General features: G+C 40.6%; 2 protein-coding genes across 2 annotated transcripts; both read left to right on the forward strand.

Annotated features, from left to right (window-relative positions):
* Positions 1–995: 995 nt before the first annotated feature.
* On the forward strand, positions 996–19638 carry ankrd28b (ankyrin repeat domain 28b). The gene is made up of 28 exons (XM_006801418.3): positions 996–1218; positions 5347–5430; positions 5930–6008; positions 6505–6575; positions 6674–6874; positions 8241–8328; positions 8569–8711; positions 8903–9115; positions 10306–10384; positions 10483–10597; positions 10811–10893; positions 11031–11094; positions 11184–11252; positions 11329–11469; positions 11650–11761; positions 11900–11926; positions 13047–13121; positions 13218–13419; positions 13515–13602; positions 13685–13802; positions 15131–15350; positions 16597–16684; positions 16772–16855; positions 16997–17142; positions 17278–17360; positions 17481–17563; positions 17710–17801; positions 17963–19638. Exons 1-28 carry the CDS (start codon positions 1192–1194, stop codon positions 18244–18246), a joined length of 3159 nt encoding a protein of 1052 aa, XP_006801481.1. The 5' UTR covers positions 996–1191; the 3' UTR covers positions 18247–19638.
* An 836-nt stretch (positions 19639–20474) lies between these two features.
* On the forward strand, positions 20475–27008 carry hacl1 (2-hydroxyacyl-CoA lyase 1). The gene is made up of 17 exons (XM_006801417.3): positions 20475–20668; positions 20887–20991; positions 21081–21121; positions 21214–21294; positions 21369–21441; positions 21516–21593; positions 21726–21820; positions 21933–22045; positions 22125–22260; positions 23154–23259; positions 23402–23485; positions 24479–24580; positions 24751–24905; positions 25034–25192; positions 25280–25387; positions 25498–25684; positions 26815–27008. Exons 1-17 carry the CDS (start codon positions 20618–20620, stop codon positions 26845–26847), a joined length of 1707 nt encoding a protein of 568 aa, XP_006801480.2. The 5' UTR covers positions 20475–20617; the 3' UTR covers positions 26848–27008.
* The last annotated feature ends 22 nt before the right edge of the window (positions 27009–27030 follow it).

Genomic DNA, 27030 nt, shown 5'->3' on the forward strand with positions numbered 1-27030 from the left:
TTAGTCCTGTCTGTAGTGTCCTACCGGAAAAGAGGAAATGATGTAAATGTTGCATTCCACAAATGATTCAAATGTAAAAAACAAAACAAAACAAAAAAGACAGCCTTGTCTACAGGATTAATGATGCAGAGACTTGTTTTGTGTAAAAGGATTTTGTTTTCTAATCCTGTTAAAGCTCTAGGATCAGTAACACTTGTACATGAATACGGGTGCTCTGAATAGTTTTAACTAATGCAAAAGAAGGGCAGCCGACAAAAAATATTTAAATCACAAATCACTCCCCACCACCAAAACACATACATAAAATAAAATATTGTTTTAAATTGATTGCCATAAGCGTTCCACTGCTTGTAGTTAAAAGGGAAGTCACTAGGTGGCCGTATTTCATCAAATTTCGGTGTTGGATCAGTAGACCTTAAACCCATTTCGCATTTTAGGACCGCCAGTAATTCACAGTTTTAATAAGTCCGCATTTCAGATCTAATTTACTGTTGTCGGCGTAAAATAAACAGATAGTACTGTTTTGTGTTTGTTTTGTGTGTTTGCTTACCTTTTTAAAAAAAAGTTTCCAGGAGACACCCGTCAGCCCGGAGAACTCATATTACTGCTGTCAACACTTGACTCCCAGTGCCATCCATGGAGTTGCTGCAGCGGTTGCATGGTTGTCGCACTTGTGCAACTTCAGGATGAGTCACAGTTAGTAAATACAAAAACATGCAGATGTTCTCAAAACCACGTTATTCAGAGCAGTGCACCATGGGTAAATTACAATGTTAATAAATGTCACGTGGAATACAGAGTTTAAAATTGCTCCTTATAGAAAAATATCTACACTTATAAGCGCTGAGGGCAGTGCAATATTCAACAAAGTGCGTCTGTGCTGTTACAGAATGCAGCTGGCAACAACCAATCAGCGATTCCCTTACTGACATCTAGAGCGCTCTTAGCCTATCGGATTGCGTCTTTTCGGCGAGGTGAAATATGGTGGCGGCAATGTTATGGAGTTTCCGCTACTCCTCTCGCTTTCATGCCATCAGGTTAGGAAGCTAGCTAGCGAGCGAGCTAAGCTAGAGTCACGCTAGGCCTCCAGCAAAACCAGCGGCAGAAGCAACCGAGATCACACGCTGCTGTTCGGAAGGAGACAAGTATTCCTTTATGAACCTGCATGAGAGCTGTTAAAATACCACAAATATGGTGGTTCTCAAAATTCGAGACCAGGTAAGTAATGGCTGGTGTTAGAGGTCTACCGTAAGTTTGAGCAAGTGGCCGGCTAATGTTAGCCTCGATTTCAGCGCTCGCCAGCGCAATGTAATTCGAGTCTTTCGAGACTGACTCTGAAACGGAAGCATTTCCTTAATCTAGAATTTGAATTGTCCTCGATGAGGTGAAAGCTGGCTGAAGTACTGCGTGTAACATTCGAAGCCCCGTTGATGTTCCTATCACGTTTGCACTCCGACACGTACTTAAATGGCTGTTGAGTTAAAAAGCAGCTAATGATGTTGTGTTTATTTCCAGCAATTAGCCCGAGCCTGCGTGAAACGCATCCAGCGACTCACTTGTGAAGTGACTAGTTAGCATATTGTGAGACAACAATGCTAAATTGTGTTTGTGCAGTCGCTTACGAGCAATTCTAGCGTTATTGATAAACAATAATTTCCTCTCTGTTGCTGTTACAGTGAGATTATTGTCATGACAGCCAAAGCGATCTGTTGATTGTGACATTACTGTGACAGCTAAACGTTTGTGGTTATATTTATGTTAGCAAAACCAACTAGTGATGTTTGTGGCAGCTGTAGGTTTTGAAAACCCTTAAATAACGATATAGTTTTTGTTCACTGATTCACCAAACTATGTTATTTGGTGTCACAGTGGGGCAGGATAATGGAGTGATTGGATCCGAGCGGAGCTTCGTGCTAGTTTGGTGACTTTATTGTTTTTAAGAGGATTTATAACACTGTTACAGTTAAGCTATGCCTGTAATCAGACCTCTTTAGTGTGTGCCCTTATAGAAAAACTCAAAAAATATAAAACAAGACAGTTTCTATTAGCTAGTATTCGCTTACTCTATACCCATGTGTACCGCGTTACTGGGAAAAATGCAGGTAAACTGCTGTGTAATGCTTTAATATATGAGGGCAATGGCAGTGTGACAATATTAGACGTGTCATTTTAAACTCTGCAAAAAAAAAAAAAAACACTTGACACCTACTTCGTGAAAACCAGAATAGCTCAGTGTTATCATTTTAAGGGCTTTGTTTTGCACATGCCTGCTATTCTGTCACATATGTACGCGCATGTGTCTTTTATGGTCTGTGTGTGCTTGAATGATCTGGGCTCCTGTGAGCCGGTGGAAGTTGCCAAAGAGCTGTCTCCATGGTGATGGTATTAACTAGCTTGGCTTGTATGAGGAGAGGAGGCACACAGTCCAGCAGTGAGAGAAGAGCATAGAAAATCTCCTACACCACCACCACTCATGCAGGACACGGAGAACTGAAAACAACAAAATGCAGATCTGTCCTTCCTTTTTGTTTTTAACATGGCGCAAATAGTGTTCGAACCACAAGAGTCTGCTTGTTGGCTGAATTTGTCCCCAGTAACTCTAACCTGCTTTGTGCCCTGCAGACATTCATGGGCATTATAATAACTAAACGAGTTCATTGTCCTTGTGTTGTTTTTTTTTAAAAAAGAAGAAGAAGAAGAAAAAGCCACTGTATGCTGCTTGCTTGCTCGCTCGCTTTTGAGATGGCAGTCGTGGTTGTACAAGTTTGTAATGTCGTGATGGCTTCAATATATGTCGCTGGGAATAATCCACCCATGGCACCGCATATGTCTTGAATAGCTGTTGAGGGCTTATCCATAGCAGGGTGACCTTGATAGATTTAAAAAAATAAATAAATAACAACAATGACCCTTACAATGTTTGACATTTGGCTTATATGAAGTAAACTCAGCATTTTCCCTTACTTATTGCATATCCTTTCTGTCAGGTAAAGGTATAAATTCTTGGTTCTGTATTTAACTTCATGAAGCATGAGTCACTAAAAGGCATCAGGAAGTAGTACTGCAAAACCAGATGATTGCAAGTATATGTAGTTGTGCTTGAATAATGTTTTAAAGCGGGTTGCTGAAGATGCACTTTCATAAACCAAATGTCTTTTGCACATACAAACTGCATGCATGCACATTAACCTAATTGACTAGCTGGGCAGCTTGCTAAATTGAATGATTGAATACTAATGAATGCATGTACCCTGCATATTGCATCATTTTACCTGTACAATGGAAAGCAAAGAGAGGAGTCATTAAGTTCAGTGTTTTTGTTTTCTCTCAGCTAGTAGACTTATTTAGTATGTTTTGAGTTATTTTAAGCCAAAATCTATTTCAGGCATGTAAAGGTTATGAGTACATAATAGTGGTGTGAGGATCGATACTAAAGTATTGATCGTGTCAATACCAGATATTTATGTTCTAGAATTGATGCTCATATTAAAATATCAATATTTTATTAATATTTATAATACAATAATTTACAATTTATAATATTTATTATTTATGATAAGAATAAGAAGTCTGATGTCATGTATCCATTATGAAGGTATATTTTGAAAGACAATACTTTGGATTTTCTAAACACATTAAGTTTTTGTACAAAGTGTCTGTATTGGATCACAATCACCGATACCAGTCTGAATTTTACTTGGTAGCTAATCAGAAAGGCATCGCACGTCATTAGTAGATAACGCAATGTTTCATGATGCAGGCAGCAGATTATTTTAAAAGCAGTTTCTTTCTCTCGGCCACTTTTCGTTCATGCATTTTGTTTTGCATATATACTGTCTTATTCCTTCAGGTTAAGATTTCTCACTTATAGTGTATTTCTTAGGAATATAGTTTTTAATTGGGGGTTCAGCTGTAACACTTTAAAATGTCAGGAATGCTCTACCTGGAAGGGATCTCCTCCTCTCCACTGTTGTCCCTGTCCAACCCAGCCTCTTGCTACAGGGCATGCAGATGAAAACATCCTAATCAAAGACTCCAGTGTTTCCCAAATCTTTGCTCTGGTTTTAAAGCGATCCAGTGTTGCTAAATATAAATAATATATTTTAGTCATATTACTTACCTAGGATTTGTTTTTGTTTTTTGGGTTGTTCTTTTGTTTTGTTTTTTCAATGATTTCATTTGAGCATTGCAAGCATTTTGTCTGTCTAAAATTATAGGAGTGGCTGACTCTTTCAAAAAACATAAAGACTGAAGCTAGCATCAGAAAGTGTTATCCAACATGAAGGGAATATTGTAACGCTGCATTCAAGACTCAGTTCTGTCATTTATGGTGTGGCAAACTCTAAATGCTGACCAACAAATGGCTTGCACTGAAGCCAGTTCTTCAAGTCAAAGTCAACTTTATTATTCATAACTTTATTATGTAGAAAGCATTTATTAATATGTATAAAATGTGAGCAGTTTTTTAAGCATAAGCAAAAATGTTTTTTAAAGCCTATGTACACATAGCAAGTGTTTATACATAACTGGACAAGTGAGGAGTCATCAGTATGAAACTGAGAAAATGAGCATAGCATAAATTTATTGTGTTCACGTTTTGTCACTTTTTAGAAACATTGCAAGTGTTATGATGGAGTCAGTGAAAAGTTCCATTGAACACTCATGTTGAAAAACACACTGCTAGCACTCTGTCTACACGATGATCAACAAGAGAGATTTCTCAAAGAACTTTGCTTGTGATCATGTTGGATGTGGTGAATGAGAGCAGCTGTGTACTTTTATTTTTTTTTTCCTGTTTTTGATTCCTGGCAGTGTGAAAGTAAGCAGCACAGTTCTCATTTTGAGTACAAGGTTTGGGTCTGTCTTTTTTAATGTCTTCATTCAAAAACTGCGATGTTTATCTCTGCTAACATGGCATGTTTACTTATCAACAGACAGAAAGTGCAGAACGGTGTTTAAAAAGTGTCCTTGACAGTCTGTGAAATGCGGAGTCATCATTTCATTGTTTGTTCTCTTTCTCCCAAAGAATAATGCTCTTTTACATTGCTTTCATTTGTGCTTTATTGAATGCCAATATTTGATCTTCAGATGAGTGTTGTGTATGTCCTGTGTTGCAAGCATGCTGAAGTCCTTAAGTTTAAGTTTGACGGATTATTGGTTTTCTCAGATTTCAACAATACCTGTCAGACAGACAAGATTGTTACTCGCAGTTCATTGGGTTTGCTCTGTATGCAAATTGTAGTGATGGAAGCTCAGATGGTGTTACATGTCCACAAAGAAAAGTATCAAAATCATGATCATTTTGTCCTTTTTATTTATTGTGTGCTTTTTTTCTTTCTTTTACAGCCTCCTTTGCTGAAAGCTATTTTCAATGTAGATCCTGATGAAGTACGTTCGCTTATATTCAAAAAAGAAGATGTGAATGCACAGGTAAGCCCAACATTTACAAATATCTGCATCTGTTTCCTCATATTATTGTTTTTTGGGGTTTTTTTTGGGGGGGGGGGGGGCAAATGCCTAATGTGCAGTTGTCCTTGAAAGGCCTCATGCAGCTCTTTCTTACAGATATTGTAGCATACAGAACAGAACTGCATGACCTGGCTCTTTTTTTTTCTTCTTTACTGCATTCCTCGTCAATATTACATATTCAAGTGGTGTTTGTTTCAAAATAAGGCTGTTTTGTACTCGCTCGTGCTTCACTGCAAGGCTTTTCTTTATTTTTATTAATTTGTTAAAACCACAATGTGGTGTTTGTGTAAATATTTGTTCCTGTTAATGCTACAGTGTTGCAAATGTTAAGGTAAATGTGTTTTTTGTATTGCTACACCAGACCACTGCACATGTAATGAAGAGACAGATTGCAGTGTTTACTGCAAGTTGTTTTGTTTCTCTGTAATCTCAGCAGTGTCTTCCTGTTCACTTAATACAGGACAATGAGAAGCGAACTCCATTGCATGCTGCCGCCTATCTTGGAGATGCAGAAATTATAGAGCTGTTGATTCTATCTGGTATGTTTTCTTCTTAGTATTAATGCAATGATCACAAGAAAGTGCTTGAAGCCACAAATACTGGGTGAATTTTGGATTGTAGAAATGAGTGTTTCACAGGTGTCTGGAGAGTTTATCTAACAGTTTTCTATCAGAGAAAATAAGTCATGAAATGTTAAAAATATTATAGATGTGCCTATAATTATCTTCCTAATGCTGGGAGCACATGGCATTTTTCTTTCTTCTCTTTTCTAAACTCAAGGTGTGTGTGAGTCTGTGTGTGTGTGTACATAATGGCACTTTTAATAGCAAAGTGTTGTTTAATAGCAAACAAGCAATCATTCCTCTGCATACAGTATGATGAGATATTTGAAATGTCTCTACACCTCTTTCAGCCTTTTCTGAACTTTTCTAATTTAGTCTCTTCAAAAACTGTTGAATACCTTCTTGTCAAAACGTTGCACCATATGCAGCAAAACCATACGAATTTAAATAGCCTTTGCTTCTTCACTTCTAGGTGCAAGAGTAAATGCCAAAGATAACAAGTGGCTCACTCCCCTGCACCGAGCTGTGGCCTCCTGCAGTGAGGTATGTGAATTTTCCCCTTGTTCTCTGTCATACACACTACAAGACACAGGTTTGCATATCCAAACAATGTAAACCTACTTGTTGTTTTTTCTTCACAGGATGCTGTCCAGGTGTTGCTGAAACACTCGGCTGATGTAAATGCCCGAGACAAAAACTGGCAGACGCCACTTCACATCGCCGCCGCCAATAAGGCGGTCCGCTGCGCCGAAGCCCTCGTGCCACTACTCAGCAATGTGAATGTGTCAGACAGAGCAGGCCGCACCGCGTTGCACCATGCAGCCTTCAGCGGTCATCTGGAGGTAAATTTAAACCCTAAGGCATTGTTAGATTAAGCTGTGCTTAAGGAGGCACTTTAACATCTTTGGAATCGATGTGGTTGCGCGTTAATGAATTGATATAGCAGCTAAATGTTTGGTATCAGCTTTCTTAAGGAGCAGAGTGTTAATGTAGAGGGTTGGTGAGGTTTTGTGGTTGTAAAGTGTGCAATGTCTTTGAGTATAACCTCTTCAGTAATCCCCATATTGATTGATTTAAATTGCTGTGTGCTACATAGATCGTTTTTGCTGGCAAACTGTCAGAGTATGCTAGCATTACTGGGTGTGTTTACCTGGCTGTTATTAGAAGTTCCCGATCTCTTTCTGTTTTTGCTTGCCTCAAGAATGATTAAACACTGGTGGGCACTCTGCCATGCAGTGCAGAATAATGGTCACATTATTTGCCAATTTAACAAGTGTTAGTTGAGACAAGCAACATCCACATATATGTCTGCTGAATTTTAGTAGCGCATGACTAACCGACCGTTTGATCCCGGATTCAGTTGCGCAAAATCTGGTCCAGTCATCCAAATGCTTCCTGACATCAGGGCACCCTCTTAAGTTAAAGAGGGCAGCTTTTCAATGTTTAATGAGCCAGCTACATTGAATTAAAGAGCACAAACTACATTTCCAGACATGGCTTAAGACTGAGTGGGCTCTCTGCATGCAGTCATAAATTGTGGTCGCATACTTAAGGGTGCTGGATGCACAGATAGTGCTTGACCAATCATGTGTCTGGATGCAAATTACCCATTGTAATCTTGTACTTGCATGCAAATTAGTTATCTTAAAAGTGAATTATCAAAAATTCATGCAAATGAATGCAAGTGCATACAAGCTATTTAGAGCATCTTTTAGGTATACAGTGGATTCAAGTTAAGCATATAAATATGAAAAAGGTGAGTCTATGGAGGTCTGCTCCAAGAGAAGAATGCCACAATACTGGCTGTACAAGACAGGATATTTGGAAATGCATGTTTTCTTGTTTAATATTAATTATAATTGTTCGATTGGCATACCTGCACAGAATCTGTGCAAAAGGGTGACAAGGTTTCACCACTCATGTTTGCTCAGCAAGTTAAAAAATAACTTTAGAAACCCCTGCAGGTTCACCTAATTTCTATTATATTAAATTGAAGATACGCATACATTGACAAGACAATTCATCCAAGAGCGCTAAGATAAAGTCACTGAACTCGTATATCTAATATGTACACACTGCATGCAGTTTATATAAGTTGCTACATTTATTGCAAATGGTAGATGGGTAGGTTGATGTTGCAGCGTCCCCTGATGTTTTTTCTCATCCCCTGTTTGGTTTTTTTGTTTTTGTTTTTTTTGCTACTTTTAGATGGTGAGACTCTTGCTCTCCAGAGGGGCCAACATCAATGCTTTTGACAAGAAGGACCGCCGTGCGATACACTGGGCCGCCTACATGGGTAAAAAATAATGCAGCCATAGAGATTTTTACATTTTCGTATTTGTTCATTTTTATGCAACTTTAGACATTCCTTTCTTCTTGTGCTCAATATAAACTTAAATGGCAGAACTTTATTTGAATAAAAATCATCTGTTAAGATGTTTTTAAATGTTTACATTAGAGCAGATGCCATATGAACAAAAAACATGTCTAATATCTTTGTGTAAGCATTATGTAATTAAATCTCTTTTTTCTTCAGGACACATAGAAGTGGTGAAGCTGCTGGCATCACATGGAGCTGAGGTGGCCTGCAAAGATAAGAAATCTTACACCCCCCTACATGCGGCAGCCTCTAGTGGAATGATCAGCGTTGTCAAATACCTCCTGGACTTGGGGGTGGATGTAGGTTCCACCCACAAGCTTTTTGCCATCGCACTGTAGGCACTGCTATACTGTATGAGCTCAACAGGAGAGATATTTTTCAGTGGTGTCTCTAAATTGTGTGTTACAACTGTTCTAACTGTAACTGTTCTTTTATTTGTAGCACTTTATTCTCATTGTTTTAATTGCCTGCTGTTTTCATGACTTTCTAGATCAATGAGCCCAATGCATATGGCAACACACCCCTCCACGTGGCCTGCTACAACGGGCAAGATGTGGTTGTGAACGAGCTCATAGACTGTGGAGCCAACGTCAACCAGGTGAACGAGAAGGGCTTTGCCCCTCTGCATTTCACTGCCGCCTCGCGTCACGGAGCACTCTGCCTGGAGCTTCTGGTTTGCAATGGGGCAGATGTCAACATTAAAGTGAGTGAAAACCAGGCAAAGCTTGTTATTAAACAACTAAGTATTTACCTATTGTAGGGCTGTGCAATATGACCAAAATCTCATATGCTGAGATTAATTTTAAGACATTTCTCATCCTAATAACGATATATAACACAAAGTAGTGCATTTTCTGTAAATTATGTCAATCTCGGGCAACTTGACTTGTTAGAAGTTTTTTCAGCTGGGTGTCGTGTACCTGGAGTTGAGTGTTTTGACCGATTCATGAAACTATATATTTTTAGATATAAGTTGTAACGACCACCATTTTCTTTGTGAGTATTTATTACATGGCATGCTGCGGGGGAAAGCCTGTTGTAACCTTGTCTGTCTAAGGTTGTGGCTTAGATCGTGGCTCAAGAGTTGGGCGTTCACCTTGTAATCGGAAGGTTGCCGGTTCGAGCCCCAGCTTGGACAGTCCTGGTCGTTGTGTCCTTGGGCGAGACACTTCACCCGTTGCCTACTGGTGGTGGTCAGAGTGCCCGGTGGCGCCAGTGTCCGGCAGCCTCGCCTCTGTCAGTGCGCCCCATGGTGGCTGTGGCTACAATGTAGCTCGCCATTACCAGTGTGTGAATGGGTGGATGACTGGACGTGTAAAGCACTTTGGGGTCCTTAGGGACTAGTAAAGCGCTATACAAATACAGGCCATTTGAAGGTTTATTTTGAGCACCTGACGGCTCCTTTTGGCCTCCCATCCGTAAACTCTCTCCATACTCTTTCACATGATTCTTGCGTAGGTGGTAGAAGAGGTTTGTCGTGTGTGAGTTTGTGCTGGGGACCGGTTTGCGGCATAATTTGCATAGTACAGTTTTCTGGTCTGTGTCAGACTTTTCATAACCAAACCATTTCCATGCTACAGAGGTAGCCCCTAGTTTAGTATTTCTGTTTGGAGCTACCTCATCTTCGCTGGCCATGCTGGTATTTTCTGTGCCTGCATTCACATGGTGGCCATCCAAATGATGAAAAAATGCGACACCACAAATTAAACGATAGCGTATAAAATCGCACAGCCCTAACCTCTTGCTTCCTTGTGTGTAAAAGTGTATTATTGTGCCTTCTTCCTACATGTGATAGGTCTTCTCATTGTTTGAGGGAAGCTGATTGACTTGGGGATTAAACTTTACTGTAAAAAGACATAACTTGTCAGATAATAAGTTTTTGTTTCAATTCAGAGTAAAGATGGGAAGACTCCACTCCACATGACAGCGATCCATGGGAGGTTCTCGAGGTCTCAAGCAATCATTGAGAAAGGTGAGCTGTTTCTCATGCTGGACCCAGAAGCAAAAACTGCTTTTTAGTGTAACAGAGGCTAAATGCTTGCTTTGATTTTTGATTTTTTCCTCCTAAAGGTGCGGAGATTGACTGTGAAGACAAGAACGGAAATACACCACTACACATTGCAGCTCGATACGGCCACGAACTCCTCATTAACACTCTCATCTCCAACAGAGCTGACACAGCTAAGTACGTGAGCCTTTCTGCTGATTTTTCAGTCAAGTCTTAGAACATATATTGAAGAGCCTTCCTTCTGAAAGCACACATGTAGTATCTGTTGTCTAACTCATATAAATGGTAATGTGCTAGTAATAGTCATTTTTTTATTCCCACATTAGCAACATTGTTGTGTACTGTTTGTATGATACAAAGTTTTTTGTTTTGTTTTGTTTTTTCATTCAGACGAGGAATCCATGGCATGTTCCCACTGCATTTAGCTGCTCTCAGTGGCTTCTCTGACTGCTGCAGAAAGCTCCTGTCTTCAGGTGACACAAAGCTCACGTTTAAGTAGTTTAGAAATTCCTGACAGGAAAAAAGTACAAAAATATATCATCTGCAATGTAAAACATTTTATAATATATCCTGAATGTGTCTCCTTCATAATCCCTTTTACCCTGTGCAGGCTTTGATATTGATACTCCTGATGACTTTGGGAGGACCTGTTTACATGCTGCAGCTGCTGGAGGGTCAGTACAGGATGGCTGAATATTGCCTTTAGTATTAAAGTATTGTGTAATTTTTAATCAAGTGACTATCTGTCTGTCTGACCCCTCAGAAACCTGGAATGTCTAAATCTTCTCCTCAACACTGGGGCCGACTTCAACAGAAAGGACAGCTTTGGCAGGTTTGTAGTATTTATTGGTGGATTTGGATCAAGAGTCAAATTTGAACAGGGAACTGAGCTGTGTTTGCTTTTCCAGGACCCCTCTGCACTACGCTGCTGCCAATTGTAACTACCAGTGCCTGTTTGCTCTGGTGGGGTCTGGGGCCAGCGTCAATGACCTAGACGAGCGGGGCTGCACTCCTCTCCACTACGCCGCTGCGTCTGACACAGATGGAAAGTCAGTAAATTCTCTCTATTAAAAATGGTGGATGTTGTGTGGGAGGTGGTTCATGCTTGTAGGTTTTAACAGATAAAAGTAAAAATAACCACCTGCATTATCCATTATGCTGAGTAGTGGTTTAGGACTAGAAGCCAACATGTTGTTTCCTTGACTACAGCGCTTTTGTTGTGTCTGCAGGTGCCTGGAATATTTACTGAGAAATGATGCAAATCCGGGGATCCGGGACAATCAGGGCTACAATGCTGTGCACTACGCCTCAGCGTATGGACATCGCCTTTGTCTGGAGCTGGTAAGAACTTCAATCCAGAGTACATGACACTTAACAGCCACCATGTCCCTGTTTTCATATTTGTGTTTTGTGGAATTCTGCTTAAAGAATTGCCTGTTTTTTTTGTTTTTTTGTGTTTTTTTTCCTGTTCTTTAACAGATTGCAAGTGAAACACCCCTAGATGTGGTAAGTTGATTTTTAGTTCTTTAGTTCTTCTTTTTAGGCTCTTGAAGACATTTCACCTCTTGTCCAAGAGGATTCTTCAGTTATAAAAGTGAAGAATCCTATCATGGGGATTATAAGCTATTCAGCCCCTAGTGGTGCTTTCACCTTGGACTTAGTCCGGAGAGTTGTTGTCATCATTATTACGTTATTGGGGTTGCACATTTCAAGATGTGAGTGAATCACCTGGGAGGGGATCTCAAAACTGTGTTATAGTTGGTGTTTTAGGCCACCACCTGTTCTGAAATGGTTGTTCTGTTTGGGCATAGATGACTTATTTTACTCCTCCTTGAATCGTCTGTGTTCTCTGGATGACATCTTGGTTCTCCCCTGGTGAATGTCTGACATTTTGCCTCATGCATCTTTGCTGATAACTAAAAGTACTCTGTTAATGTGTGCGTTCCTTTTTCTTTTGCCTTGGAGGGAACGTTTTCTGTATAGTTGTGTAAGCTTCTGATAACCCTAAGTTTGTGTTCCACTGGGTGGTGGGACTCAGAGTTTATGGTGGGTTTCTGGTAAATTTCAGTGTTCAGGCTACTATCTCCCTCGGTTGAATAGTAACCTGTTTTTCTTGGTGTCCTTGATGTTTTTTTTTTAATTTCATTTCTTGAGTTTGTAGAAGAGAAAAAGCCTCTCAAATGAGGAGTCTCTTCATAAACCTAGCAAGAAGTACCACAAAACTCTATGACTGAGGCCTTATTTTCTGGACCTGTGGGTCTGGTTGAGTCCAAGTGATGGAATTTTTTTCATTAGTCAGTGAGCACAAGGGTCCCTACAGATGTTCGTTTGTGATCGATCGCCCAAACTCATCTGCAGAAACATTTTTATTACAATACAAAAGCCCCAAGCAACAGATTTCAGCCTAACTTCAAAGACGTATAACAGGAAGGACTTTTCTGCTGTGATGTCTCCAGCTGTCTGTAACTCTGTCTACAACAGAGTATAATCAAGGCTTGAGAAACTACACCAACATTATTTTTTTTTTGTTGCAGTTTTTATGTATATAAAATAGGACACAGAGTCATGCAGTAGGAAAGGAAACAATATCTGAATCAGGTTCTCATGTGTGTCTTGGCTTATTCAGCTAATGGAAACCTCAGGGACAGACATCCTGAACGACGCGGATGTCAGAGCCCCTGTCAGCCCCCTGCATCTTGCTGTGAGTAATTTGAAACACTTGGTTTTATCCTTCTGGTGAGCAGTACATGTCACCAGCGTCAGCAGTAACTTTATAATGGGGGAATCCACCTTTCAGGCATACCATGGTCACCATCAAGCTATGGAGGTTCTGGTGCAGTCTCTGCTGGATCTGGATGTGAGAAACAGCCAAGGGCGCACACCCCTGGACCTGGCTGCCTTCAAAGGGCATGTGGAGTGTGTGGATGTCCTAATCAACCAGGGAGCCTCCATCTTGGTGAAAGATTACACCTTGAAGCGAACCCCTATACATGCTGCAGGTATGTTAGACGTGGAGTTACAAATAAAATTTCCTGAACCTGAAAATTCAGACCCAAATACAACATGATAAGTAATAAGTTAATCTTTCCCGCAGCTACCAATGGTCACTCAGAGTGTTTACGTTTGCTCATTGGAAATGCTGATCTTCAAAGTGCAGTAGACATTCAAGATGGGAATGGACAGTAAGTTCAATGAAAATCTTTTTATTTTATTTCCATTCTTATTCTAAAGTCATTGCTAACATTATTGCCTCATATCTCCTAGAACCCCTCTCATGCTTGCAGTCCTGAGTGGACACACAGATTGTGTGTATTCTCTGCTAAATAAAGGAGCCAATGTAGAAGCCAAAGACAAATGGGGCAGGACAGCCCTGCACAGAGGGGTAAGTAAATGTCATTATTTTTACTCATATTTCTGTGCATAACTTTATTCACAGTTTTCAGTATGGATACCTAAATCTTGCTACCACTATCAGAATTTACATGTTTATTTCTTGGCCTTTGTGGAATGAGTGTGTCTTTCAAATATCACAACAACACAATAATCACAACAGTTTTTTGTTTTTTTTTTCGGTTTTGTTTTTTACTGTGTTGCAAGGCACATTTAACTTATTGCCAACCAACCAGCATGTCAGACATGTAGTCCAGTCTCGCTTTTCGAAATATTGGTGGTCAACATCCTCATTTTCTCCTGATTAGATAGTTGCAAGTCATTGTGTACATGCCTAAATGTAGTATCTACAGTTGGTACAAAACAGCAGCAAGTATATTCACACTAATCACAGGGAACACATCACTCACAGAATGACAGTAACTTCCCATTTGCTTCAGATTTTGCTTTTAAATCACTACATGGCATGGCTCTACTTGATACGTTAGAACTCCTAATACCTCATAAAACCCCTAGACCCTTCAGAATCTGTTGCTGTTACATATTTTACGGTTCAGGTTTAAAACAAATGGCAAACTGTTTTAGCCCAGTTCTGTGGAACAAACTTCCTCTCGCAATTCTATCAGCACAATCATTTCCCCATTTAGAAATAAATAAACGAACTTCAGGAAAGTATGGACTGGCTTTTACATATTGTTTTCTTTTTTTTACTTTTGCTTTCTTTGTCTATCTTCTTTATTCATTAATGTTATGCTTTTTGGAATGTTTTTAGTACTAATATTTTTTGTAAGTTATATAAAGGACCTTGTGTGATTTTCCGTAATGTATGGGTTTACACATTTAGTTGGCAAGCGAAAGGTCGATAGTTGAATTCCAGTCTGAGACGCAAAACTCTCTACCCAGTATGACTTTACAACACTCCTACTGTGCCAGCTTTCTACACAAATATGCTCTATTTGGACAACAGACATGCCAGCATATATTGAAAAGAAAACCTTGCCATCAAGGCAACGTAGGCATCATGTTAGGAATCGATGTGGAAATATTCTGCTTTGGGATGCCCAAAAGGCAGTCAAGATACTGAAAGTAAAAAGAGGCTGACTTCTACTATAGTGTAGTGACCCAACGTAGACCCTCAAAATGTACAATAAACAACTTAAAGAAAAAGAAGCAACACTCATGGAGGAAATATTGTGAAAACTGGGTAGTACTGCGAGTATCTGAGAGGTTTCTCTGAAACCTTCATGTTTTTTTTCTCATATTGTATGTTGTCATTCTGATGTAAGCCAGTCATTGGTAAAACCTGTTTTCTGTTCTCAGGCGGTGACTGGCCATGAGGAATGTGTGGAAGCTTTGCTTCAGCACAGCGCCAGCTTCCTGGTGCGAGACTGTAAAGGGCGCACACCGATCCACCTGGCAGCGGCGTGTGGACACATAGGGGTACTGGGAGGCCTTCTGCATGCTGCCCAATCAGTGGAAACACTCCCTGTCTTAACAGACAACCAAGGCTACACCCCACTGCACTGGGCCTGCTACAATGGTACAGAGAAGAGGGCTTTATGACATTCTGTGTAGAGAAAGACATTTACATGTGATGGTTAGAACATGCAAGCCTGCCACTAAGTGCAGTAGATTAGTATAATGAAGCACTCAAGTAAATGTAGTTGGAATATAGCCAAGCACATCTTTTCCATGTTTATTGTTGTTCATCATACAGATGGCGACAGAGTTATTAGTCCTGTCTTAAAAAAAATTTGTTTCCCAAGTGCTGTTAAACAAAGAAAGGATTTTTTCTTTTATAGTTTTTTCAAGCATCCAAGTTGTTTTTTGGATGCCTACATTATTACAGAGATAAAATGATTTCACAAAAACTAAGGCGGTTAAAATTATTAGCCTCCATGGTGCTCCTTTCCCCAAACATAAACAGTGTCTCTGTGGACCGAGAGCTCTGGTTTAGTCTCATCTGACTAAAGGACACACTTCCAGTATGCATACACTTTCTCCAAGTTGTCCTTAGCATACTTCAGTCTGGCTTTTCTTGGTGTGCAATCTCACAGTCCATTCCTTTGCATGGTTCTAGTGATTCTCTTCTGAGCGTATAATTCCCAACTTAGCTAAAACATTCACTCATGTTTTGGCAGTTGCTAAGGGGTCTTTAGACACATCTCTCACTAGTTTCCTTTCCAGAGATTTTGAAATCTTTTGCTTCCTACCTCTGCCAGACTTTTTCTGTCCTGTGTGGCTCTCTTTGAATTTCTTATTGATGCTTCTCACTCCAGTTCTCAGTACTTGGAAATGCTGTGATAACTTTGTATATCCTTCCTCTGCTTTGTGAGCATCAACAATTCTTTTCCTCAAGTCTTAACTGATTTGTTTTGTTTTTGGTATTATGCTTTCTCAAACTCAAACTCTTGCTGAAGTTTTTTTTGTACTGTGCTCAAAGCTGCTCAAAGCTTGTAAATTAAAGGACATCATTCCACGGCAGTGATTCGTGCTATGGCTCAGTTAAAAAACATTGTGAAATAATTATGCAGCACAAATAGAAATAATTTATGCTTTCTAAAGAAAACTAGTATGTTAAGAAATGTTATGTTGAAATTTCTGTTTTTCTGTTAAAAATGGCACTTGGGAAGCTTTTGACCCAAACTTTGCATTTCATAGGGGGACTAATACAGTCTTCCTCATTGGCACAGTTCTCTTATGCACACCCTTAGGCTAGTTTTGACACATCCTGGTAATTATTGCTATGTTAATGCTGTAACTAGCTAATGTTTTCATTCTTGCAGGTCACGATACGTGTGTGGAGGTTTTGCTAGAGCAAGAGGTTTTCCACAAGGCTGATGGCAATTCTTTCAGCCCCCTCCACTGCGCTGTGTAAGACCTAGAGCTGTTTTCTCTTGATCAATTTGTGTAAGGACGGAGCATCTACCAGATTAAATAGTGCTGTTTTTTATTCCTTAGGATCCATGACAACGAAGGTGCTGCTGAGATGCTGATAGACACACTGGGCCCTGCAATTGTCAATTCCAAAGACAGTAAAAACAGGCATGTATGATGTTACAAGATAAATATTAATTCAAGCCTGAATAGAATTGTAAAGCACCTGATTCTGGGAACGAGCGTAAGGAAGTGAAGGTTCATATCACTGAATAAATACTGAGCCTTGCTTTGATGTTGCACGTGCAGGACCCCGCTCCACGCAGCAGCCTTCACTGACCACGTGGAGTGTCTCCAGCTGCTGCTGAGCCACAACGCTCAGGTCAACGGTGTCGACGCCGTGGGGAAGACACCGCTCATGATGGCTGCTGAGAACGGCCAGACCAACGCTGTCGGTACGAAGGCTTTAACTATTAGCCTGGCAAATATCACAACGGGACATAATAATCAAGTGGAGGACTGAATTAATAAACTGCTTTATTGAATTAACTTCATTTTGTTTTTCCTGTGTTTGATCATGTCACCATTAGAGGTGCTGGTGAGCAGTGCAAAAGCAGATCTCACTCTACAAGATGCTGCAAAGAACACTGCACTACACCTGGCCTGCAGTAAGGTGTGTACTACCATATGGTGGCACTGTGCTCTTAGTCTGCACAGTGTCTTGCCGAAGTTTTTAAATATGAGAAAGGATGAGCATTTACCACTCTGTGTGGCTCTTTATACCCATCCATAGGGACATGAAACCAGTGCCTTGTTGATATTGGAGAAGATTACAGACAGAAACCTCATAAATGCTACTAATGCCGCCTTACAGACGTACGTATCACTTATATCATATTAGTACCTCGCTTGTTAGTGAATTATTGTTAATAACTGAATTCTTAATGTCAAAATGTACAAAACAAATTAGTAAGTATTGACTAGCTTGTCACAGATTTTAAAGATGTATCTTGTCTTTTAAGGCCTCTACATGTGGCTGCAAGAAATGGCCTGACTGTGGTAGTGCAAGAGCTGCTTGCAAAGGGAGCCAGTGTCCTTGCAGTTGATGAAAATGGTAAATTCACTGTAGTTTTTTTTTTATTATTATTATTTTTGTCTTACTTATGGGATTTGGTGTGCATCCACGGGCACAGCAGGATTAGAAGCTGACTGCAAATGTTTTCTTTGCATTAATTTTATGGAGCATAAAATATTGTTGTGTTGTTATTTCCTCAGGTTACACGCCCGCCTTGGCTTGTGCCCCCAACAAAGATGTGGCAGACTGCCTAGCCCTCATCCTGGCCACCATGATGCCTGTGTCTCCCTGCACCCCGGCACCAACCCTCCCATTCAGTGCCATTAACCATTACACTACCAGCCCCTCTAAGAGCGTCACCTTCGACAGCCTGCCCGTGCTGCGTGGCGAGCACAGCTCATACTGCAGCTTCAACAACATCAGCCACCACGACGGCTTCTACAAAGACGAGGAGCTCAACGATTCTGATTCAGAGACGTACTGAAGGAAGGGAGAAAGTGATAAATGCATAAACACACGCTGTGTCTTAAAAATCACCCACCATGAGTTTGGGAGGGCAGAATGAGACACAAGCCCCCACAGGAGCCTTAAGAGTCCCCCCACCCCCACCCCACCCCTTCATCACCACCACCACCAGAGAGCGAGCAAGTGAGGGAGGAGGTGCAGCAGGCTGGCCAACGCTCATCACCACCTCATCCAGCACTAGGTGTCCTTTCAACTAATACTGGACCTCAGTGACCACTGCTTTACCAACACGGACTTCTTGAGTGCTAAAACCTGGACTCGTTTGGTAGACGGCAACCTTTCTAAGGCAATAACATGCTGTAGACTGGTGGTTGCACATCACAGAGAGCTAAACCAACAGGGACCAAGAGACATGGATACATTTTAACCCAGTTTTAACTGTGCAAATGAGACTGAGAAGGCTTGGGTTCATCGGTGGTTCACTGTTTCTGTTAGTGTGTGTGTGTGTGTGTGTGCGTGTGCGTGTGTGTGTGTTTGGAGGGGTGGGGGGGTTCATGGGTTTATATCCGCACACTACACCCTTCAGAATGCACTTGTCCTTCAAGTCTGTAAAAGTCATACTGGGGGAAAAGATCATTTATTTTTTGAGATCAAATTTTTATTAAACCCATTTTTCATGTCTTAAATTCCTTATCCTCTAGAGGAAAACAAAAAAAAAGTCAGGTTTTAATGATCTGAGTAATTTCAAAAAATTTGATATGTGCACCGGTTAATTATTAGGTCGAGCAACCTTAATTTTGTACATTGACTTGTCCATTGCGGTTTAGTCTTTGAAGAATAAATTATTTGTGTACTTCTGGTCCCTTTTTATGTGTTCATTTTGTGCCTTCATTAGTTACTGAGAAAGGATGGGTTTGTAGAGGCAGCTGTGAAAGTACAGTGGTGCACACTAGGTAAGTATTTAAACATTTGTGAGAAGCACTGATCCCTTACTGAGGTATTTAGGCTGAGCTTTGCGAGGAGAAACACTGTAAACCAATGATAGGACGGCATTTGATTTTTCTTCTGTCTGAATGATATTTTTGCTGTTATCTTAGTCAAAGTATTGACTTTTGCTTGCTTTAACTTCAAAAAAAGAGAGAGAAACCACTCGATTGTACCCTGATTTAAGAATTCACAGTTTTGTTTGTTGACAAATGCTTTTAACTGGAATTATGTAAAATACATTCGCTAGCTTCATTAGTATGGAAAAGTGTTTTTTTCTTTTCCTTGCTTTTTTTTCTTGAAGAGGAATGAAACTAGCATGTATATAGGGAAAATGACTGTGAATTCAAGTTCCAATGAATTCTTTCAGTACTGAGATTGCTGTATATTTTATGAGTAATAAAGAAATGAGTTATTTAATGATGAACTTGATTTATTTTTTTTGTTAAATGCTGTATTTATTTCTAATTGCAACTCGTCATTTCTTTGTTTTGCTGGGGAAATGGGTGCAAGTGTACAAAAACATGGAAATACAGTATATAAGGTAAAAACAGTTTGCATAATTCTAATGAGCTTGAAAGTCACTTTTCTGTGTTCATAATGTCATCGGTTTTGACAAGATCCCAAACACCGCTGTCAGAAATGCAGGACCAAACCATGACAGAGACACTCTTTTACAGGTGGCTGTAGACACTGTTGTACCTTTCTCATGACATCTGTAAATGCAGATGGCGATTCATCACTCTATAAGACTTTTGCTACTGATTTACAGTCCAGTTCTTGTGTAATTTGGCATACCGCAGCCTATTCTTACTGTTTCTGACTTTTAAGAATGACTTTTTGACAGCCACCTTTCCACTGAGACTATTTCTGATGAGGCAGTGAGCAGTTCAGGGGCCTGTTGGTGTACCATCATTCAATTATTATTAGTTATACTTTTGTTTTTTATTCTGTCATACAAATATAGAAATCATACAACTGCTGTTTTTATAGTCTAGAAATGTTACTGGCAGCCAATGAAAAGAGCTGCATGATCTGTTCCATCCATATTTATTAATTTATTTAAAATGATGCATTAAACCAAAGACCGACTACAAGGTCTATGCTTAAACTCTAGATTCTAATATTTATTAGAAATAACTAAATAAAAGATAGTATCTAGTCTACACATCTGAATTTCTTTTTGCACTTCTCGGTAGGACGTGAGGTCACACGCATTGGCTCCCGTGATTGGCTCGTAACTCGGAAGTGGAAGTAAGGGGGCGGATGCAGGTCCAAAAACAAACCAAGCAGAGACCTTTGCTCAAGGGCTCTGATGCAAACTTGCTCAAGTTGCAGTCCAGCCTCACCTTATGGTTTGTGACAGTGCGGTTTGACATTGCGCTGCCTGCTGTCTCCTCACGGTCATGGACGAAGTGACAGGAGCTCAGCTCATCGCTGAGTCTCTAAAGGCTCAGGTAGGAATGACGTCGTCTGCAAACATGTAGCACTCCAACAGAAATATTCTCCCTGTTTGTGTCTTTGCTCAGATGTAACTGTTGAGCAATGTGTCAAAGTCCAAGTGCGGTGCGGTCAGGATCACTAAACTTTTCATAAGTGCATTTCCCACTCTTATTAATAATGCTACTTTTTTACAAAACTTGTTCGATCCAACGTTCAACCAATCTCCCTGCAGAAAGTGGACTACATGTTTGGGATAGTTGGAGTTCCGATAATCGAAGTGGCCATGGCTGCTCAGGCTGCAGGAATCAGATACGTAGGAATGCGCAACGAGCAAGCGGTAACTCGCTGTTTTGTACAACCTTTGTAATCCCTAACAAAAGCATTGCACTGCCATGCTGACATCAAATAATTTCTGTCGCATAACAGGCGTGCTATGCAGCGTCTGCCGTCGGATACATTACTGGGAGGTAAAATCTAATTCTGTACCGAATAAGGTGAACAGCTGGTGCCCAGCACTGTTATTCACATGTTGCTGTTTCCTGTGGTTATCTGAATCCAGACCAGGGGCCTGTCTTGTGGTTTCTGGACCTGGGCTCATCCATGCCCTGGGTGGAATGGCCAATGCCAACATGAACTGCTGGTATGACTCCATAACCACTGCTGTGTACTGTACAACTTACAAGGTGTTTATGAAGTGATGCTGGCTTTGCACAGGCCGGTGGTTGTTATCGGAGGGTCTTCGGATCGAAATCAGGAAACTGCAGGAGCCTTTCAGGAGTTTCCTCAGGTAACACGTGTCTCGATGTGGATTTCTGCCTGACACCGCTTCTCTATGCTGATTCTGTTTCTCCATGTTGCCAGGTGGAAGCATGCCGCCTGTACAGCAAGTTTTCAGCGAGACCCAGCAGTCTAGAAGCCATCCCCTCAGTGATAGAGAAGGTTGTATAACAATGCTCTCACACTGTCTGTTTTGTTCTTTTGTTCTTTTAATGTATCAAACAGATCTGGACGATGATGATGATTATTTTTATCACGTCTGTGTAAAGTTTTCTGGTATTTGGTTGGTCACAGGCAGTCCGCACAAGCATCTATGGGCGTCCAGGTGCTTGTTATGTGGATATTGCAGGCGACATGGTTAATGCTAAAGTGGAGAGGAGCAAAGTTAGGTTTGTTGTCATTCTTGGATTTAAAAAAAAAAAAAAAAAACATTTTTATGCACAGTGTCACTTCTTAAACATCAGGTGTACAGACTCTCAGAGAAGTGTGTCTCTCGCTCAGAGAGGTGTCCTGCTGTCCGCCTCCACCAGTGAGTTTGGCTGACCAGGGTTCAGTCACAGAAGCCATATCTGTCTTAAAAGCAGCCAAGACACCCTTGGTCATCATCGGCAAAGGTAACTGAAACAAAAGAAGCAATTGCCACCTCTTTTCAAATTAACTAAGCCTAACCAACCTGTGTTTTTCCCCCAATAGGAGCAGCCTACGGCAGAGCAGAGACTGTGCTGAGGGAGTTTATTGAAATGAGTGGCCTTCCCTTCCTGCCCACCCCGATGGGAAAAGGGGTTCTTCCTGATGACCATGCCAACTGTGTAGCTGCTGCACGCTCAAGGTATGCCTCACACTGCACAATCACACCTGGTAGTAACCAGACAAAGTTGTAACAATCTGTAGAGCTCTCTTTAATAGAGTAGTCTAGCAGAACTGTAACTTTGGTGTGTTTTAATCTTCCTGAAGTAGAAGGCATAGACATGCTCAGCAATACCCATGCAGGCTTTGGGGTTTAATCAATTGATATTAGTTATTATATATTAGCTCAGTTGATATTAACAGTTGAAACAAGGCCGGATGGATCGATGCCTTTGTGCTGTGTGTGCCAAAATCTGACCCTGCCATCTGAATGTTGCAGCAGAAATCCAGACTCATCAGACCGGGCAACATTTTTACAATTTTGGTGATTGTATTGATGTATTGAGCTGCTGCCAACTGATTGGCTGGTTAGATATTAATGTGCAGTTGAACTGGTGTACCTAATGAAGTGTTAGGTAAGTGTATAATAATACACTTATAAAAGTACTTATTTTTTAAAAGCGATGGTCAGATTTTTCAAAAAAGAAAACAGTCTAACATCCAGACAGACGGATGTGCTCCTGTTTTGAATGTGTTTTTAGCTAGAAGACAAAATTCACCTTCTATATGCATTACAGGATCGAAAAACTTTCTGCCTAAGGGAGAAGTGGCATGAAGTTTTGACCCCTTCTGTCTGACATCTCAATGCTTCTACCTCATTTATTCAGCTGATTGGACCACCAGGCCAAGAATAGTTGACAGTACATGTTTAGATGGCAAACAAACATTTGTGTCATGGTTATCTATCTGGCTCCTAAATTCTGCATCTTCTAACTAGTCAGGATCGAAAATTTTTAGTCTTGTTTAATGAGAATCCATGGTTTGACCTCTTCCGCTGTTTGTTTTTTCTATGTATTTTTTTCCCTTGTTACCCAGAGCTCTTCTCCAGGCTGATGTCATACTTCTGTTTGGAGCCAGGCTAAATTGGATGCTCCATTTTGGTCTTCCGCCTAGATTTAACCCTAATGTTAAGATCATTCAGGTATGTAAATGACCGAGTTTATGGTTTGAGAAAAATCAGCATTAAAAGATTAATCTTTTGCCTTGTCATGAGAGAGTTAGTTTTGCCAAATCTGGTGCTGCAAAAGCTGTAATGATATAACCCCACTGTGATCTGTTTGCAGGTTGAACTTTGTGCTGAGGAGATGGGCAATAATGTGAGGCCAGCTGTTGCTCTCCTTGGAGATATCAGTGCTGTTGCCACTCAGGTACATTTTCAGCAACTCAGCCCATTGGCTCATCTTTCTCTTTGATGTCTTTCTCATAACGTTAATTTAGGAATCAAAAGCAAACCTGTTTCATCAACATTTGCGCTAATGGTAAGAACCTGTGTAGAACTATGTTTTTCTCTCATAGATAATTCACTATAGCATAAGATCTGGTTGTACTTGTGCAGCTCTTAATGGCTTCTATAATCATTGGTTTTTAAGCCTGACATGCACGACACTGAGGTCTGAACACTTTTGTTCAGAGTTTTTTGTTTGTTTTTATATTTTCTTTGCTCCTCTCACTGAATTTTCAGACTGAAATATGCGACAAAAATATGTCTGTAAAAAGCAAAATGGATCCCTTTCACAAATATACAGTCATGGCAAAAACAAAGCATATTTCATATACAGAGGAGTTTGAATTGTTAATATATGTTAATTGAGGCCTGAGATGTACTTCTTGGGTTTTTTGCAGTTTCTGTGAGCGCTGCATGGTCTGACCTTCGGGTGAATTTGTTAATAAGATTTCCACTTGTGAATAATTTTCCTCACAGTACGATGATGGACTTGAAATTGTTTGCAAATGGCCTTATAATCATTCCCAGATTAATGGACAGCAACATTTGCTAAGATTGGTGTTGTTGTCTTTCCTCCTCGGCATTGTGTTCACACACGACCACTTGCTGATGATCAGTTAATCAAATGCATTTGATTAGCAGCACCTGGCTTCTACGTTCTCTCTCAGTTCCTATGGAAACAGTGAGGACATTCACAAGACTGCTTTTGCATTTCATTACGATTACATTGTGTTAAATGTCATGGGGTTGTTCTTCCTCTGAGGTTGCATCTACCAAATTTTAAGACCAGGTAAGGGCCAGATGATTTCTTTGAAACGTCTTGTGCTGTATTTTTAGCTTGACTATATTCTCTATATCAGTGACACGAGTACAGTAACATTCAACTGTAATAGCAGTGTTTTGTTTTTTTCTTCAGCTGCTAATGTGTGTCCGTAGAGATGGTTGGAAATACCCCTCTAACGCTGAGTGGTGGAGCACGTTAAAGAGCAAGATTGCTGCTAATGCAAAAATATCAAAGGTGGGTTTCACCAAAGTTCTTCTAATCCTTCCTTAGAATTTGGACCACCAATGGAAAGCTTACATTGTTGTTCTGTGCATGGTTACACTGCATCAGCCTGCCGATGACATTAAATTATATATTTAATCCATTTAGATGTTGTCTCTGTTTTTTGTGTTTCTTGCCAATAGGCACTTGCTCTACAGTCTACAGTGCCCTTGAACTACTACACAGTGTTTCATCACATCTCCCAGCTGCTGCCACATGACTGCATCATTGTCAGCGAGGGTGCAAACACAATGGACATCGGACGCACCATGTTAAATAACTACCTACCTCGACACAGGTAAGCCAGTCAATCGCACTGACTTTTTTGTTGTTGTGTTTTTTTTATGCTAACAAATCCATTTAGACTAAACTGTGAGTTCATGTATATCTATTAGATTGCTGTAAACTAATCTTGATGATGTTCAGACTGGATGCAGGCACCTTTGGAACAATGGGAGTTGGCCTCGGGTTTGCTATCGCAGCAGCTGCTGTGGAGGCGAGTCAGAACACCGGCCGAAGGGTCGTCTGTGTGGAGGGAGACAGTGCCTTTGGGTTTTCTGGTATGGAGGTTGAGACCATGTGCAGGTGAATTGATTCCAGTGTTTCTATTCAGTATTTGCAGTTTAACCGTCTATTGACTTCACATTCTTCTCTTTGTGTTTTGTAAATCAGGTATAGCCTACCCGTGGTTGTTATTGTGGTCAATAATAACGGCATTTACAGCGGAGTAGATTCTGAAACATGGAAAGCAATGAAACAAATGGGAGAGCTGACCTCTGTGTGAGTGAGATACTTTTGAGAAAATTATCATAAAGTGAATTCACTGATAGTTTTTATTGATGTCTTATGCTATGACATAGCAAAAGTTGTCTTACATCGTCACACTGTAGGGCCCCTCCCGTGTCCCTTCTACCTGACGCTTGCTATGATGAGGTGATGAAGGCGTTCGGAGGTCGAGGGTTGCTGGTGAGGACGGTGGAGGAGCTGCGCAGTGCCTTACAGCTTAGCCTGAGTGACTGGGAGAGACCAAGTCTTATCAATGTGCTCATTGACCCTTCCTCAGACAGGAAGCAGCAGGTAACTACAACTGTTAGGAACACATGTTTATAGAGTCTGCATGTTTATAAAGTATGCAACAACATTAACCACGTCTTGCCTGCCAGACAGACTTGAGGGTGAGCGTCTCCCAGGTGCACCTGGAGTAAAATTCTCTACATGCACAGGCAACTCTAGAAAAATAATGCTCCACCTTGTGGTCACGGTTGTAATAACAACTCCTACCATAGTCAGAGCATCTCTGTGGCTCTATCAAATATCTGGACTTCTGCACTGTGGAGCATTTGCCGTACACTGGAGAAACATGGAGGGTCTAAGGCGGTCCGAACATGTTAACACAGTCTGGAATAAAGACTTGACATCTATCACTCATATCAGAAATCTCATCTCATAGCATGTTTTACACCCTTGCAGCCCTGTGTCCTTGCAGACTATAAACGGTACTATATGACAAAAGGCCGCAAATCAGATCACAGAATGTTTTTGGTATTTGATCCTGGTGCACCACAGAAGGCATAAAGAGACTGAGTGACACCGGCAGACACAGCAGTAAAGCCAAGCCTGATTTAATCCAGTGTTTCTTTGGTTTCTGCTTTGCATACAATAAACAGCTTCATGTTTACTTGACTCTTCCTCATCCTTTGAGGGCTATGTTACCGACATGCCTCGCTTAGCCGTAATCCTCCTGCTCCAGGTGCACCAGAACTGTTGTATTCCACTCACAATCCCTCCACCTAACACCAACCTGACCTTTCTATTTCAGGGCTCCCATAATTAGAAAGCATGGCCCTCCGTGTTTATGTTGAACGTATCCACGCAACCTTTTGCAGACACAGTTGAAGGTTGTATTGAGTAATGTATCCACAGCGCTAAGCTCCACGGCTGTGCCAGCAGAAAGACTTGTCCCTGACTTTTAGTGTCGCGCCTTTACCTTTCGACACCCAACTTTAATTCATTCCTGTCAGACTTGAAGCTGACAAGATTTAGTTTTGAAAATTTGAAGAAAACTTTTAGTTCATTTTTATTACCTGGAAAAACCTCTGTTTTACTGCTTAGATCTCCATTACAGTACGATATTCATCTAGATCTTACTACACCGTATAGCTCTTTCATTTAAAGACTAATATAAACACTGTGTTGTCTGTTTGCAGGAGTTTCCTTGGCTCACACGTTCCAACCTGTAGATTTCCAGAGCGTTTCAGAACAGCAGTGACGGTTTTCTCCTGGAAAATATCAAACTGCTTTTGTTTTTCTGGTTGTTTCCATTAATTCATCTAATATTTTGCTATTACTATACTGTGAATAATATGAAAAATATGACTACAATAAAACATTTCACACAGAGTGCATGCTGTTTCTTTAAGTCA

Source organism: Neolamprologus brichardi, chromosome 11, assembly GCF_056152115.1.
Source record: "Neolamprologus brichardi isolate AB-2024 chromosome 11, ASM5615211v1, whole genome shotgun sequence".
Lineage (NCBI taxonomy): Eukaryota > Metazoa > Chordata > Actinopteri > Cichliformes > Cichlidae > Neolamprologus > Neolamprologus brichardi.

Coding starts and splice junctions, on each gene's coding strand:
- hacl1 (XM_006801417.3), top strand. CDS start 20,618: ATGGACGAAGTGACAGGAGCTCAGCTCATCGCTGAGTCTCTAAAGGCT. Junction 20,992..21,080: donor GAATGCGCAACGAGCAAGCG/GTAACTCGCTGT, acceptor GTCGCATAACAG/GCGTGCTATGCAGCGTCTGC. Junction 21,122..21,213: donor GTCGGATACATTACTGGGAG/GTAAAATCTAAT, acceptor ATCTGAATCCAG/ACCAGGGGCCTGTCTTGTGG.
- ankrd28b (XM_006801418.3), top strand. CDS start 1,192: ATGGTGGTTCTCAAAATTCGAGACCAG. Junction 8,712..8,902: donor TCCTGGACTTGGGGGTGGAT/GTAGGTTCCACC, acceptor ATGACTTTCTAG/ATCAATGAGCCCAATGCATA. Junction 10,894..11,030: donor CAGAAAGCTCCTGTCTTCAG/GTGACACAAAGC, acceptor TACCCTGTGCAG/GCTTTGATATTGATACTCCT.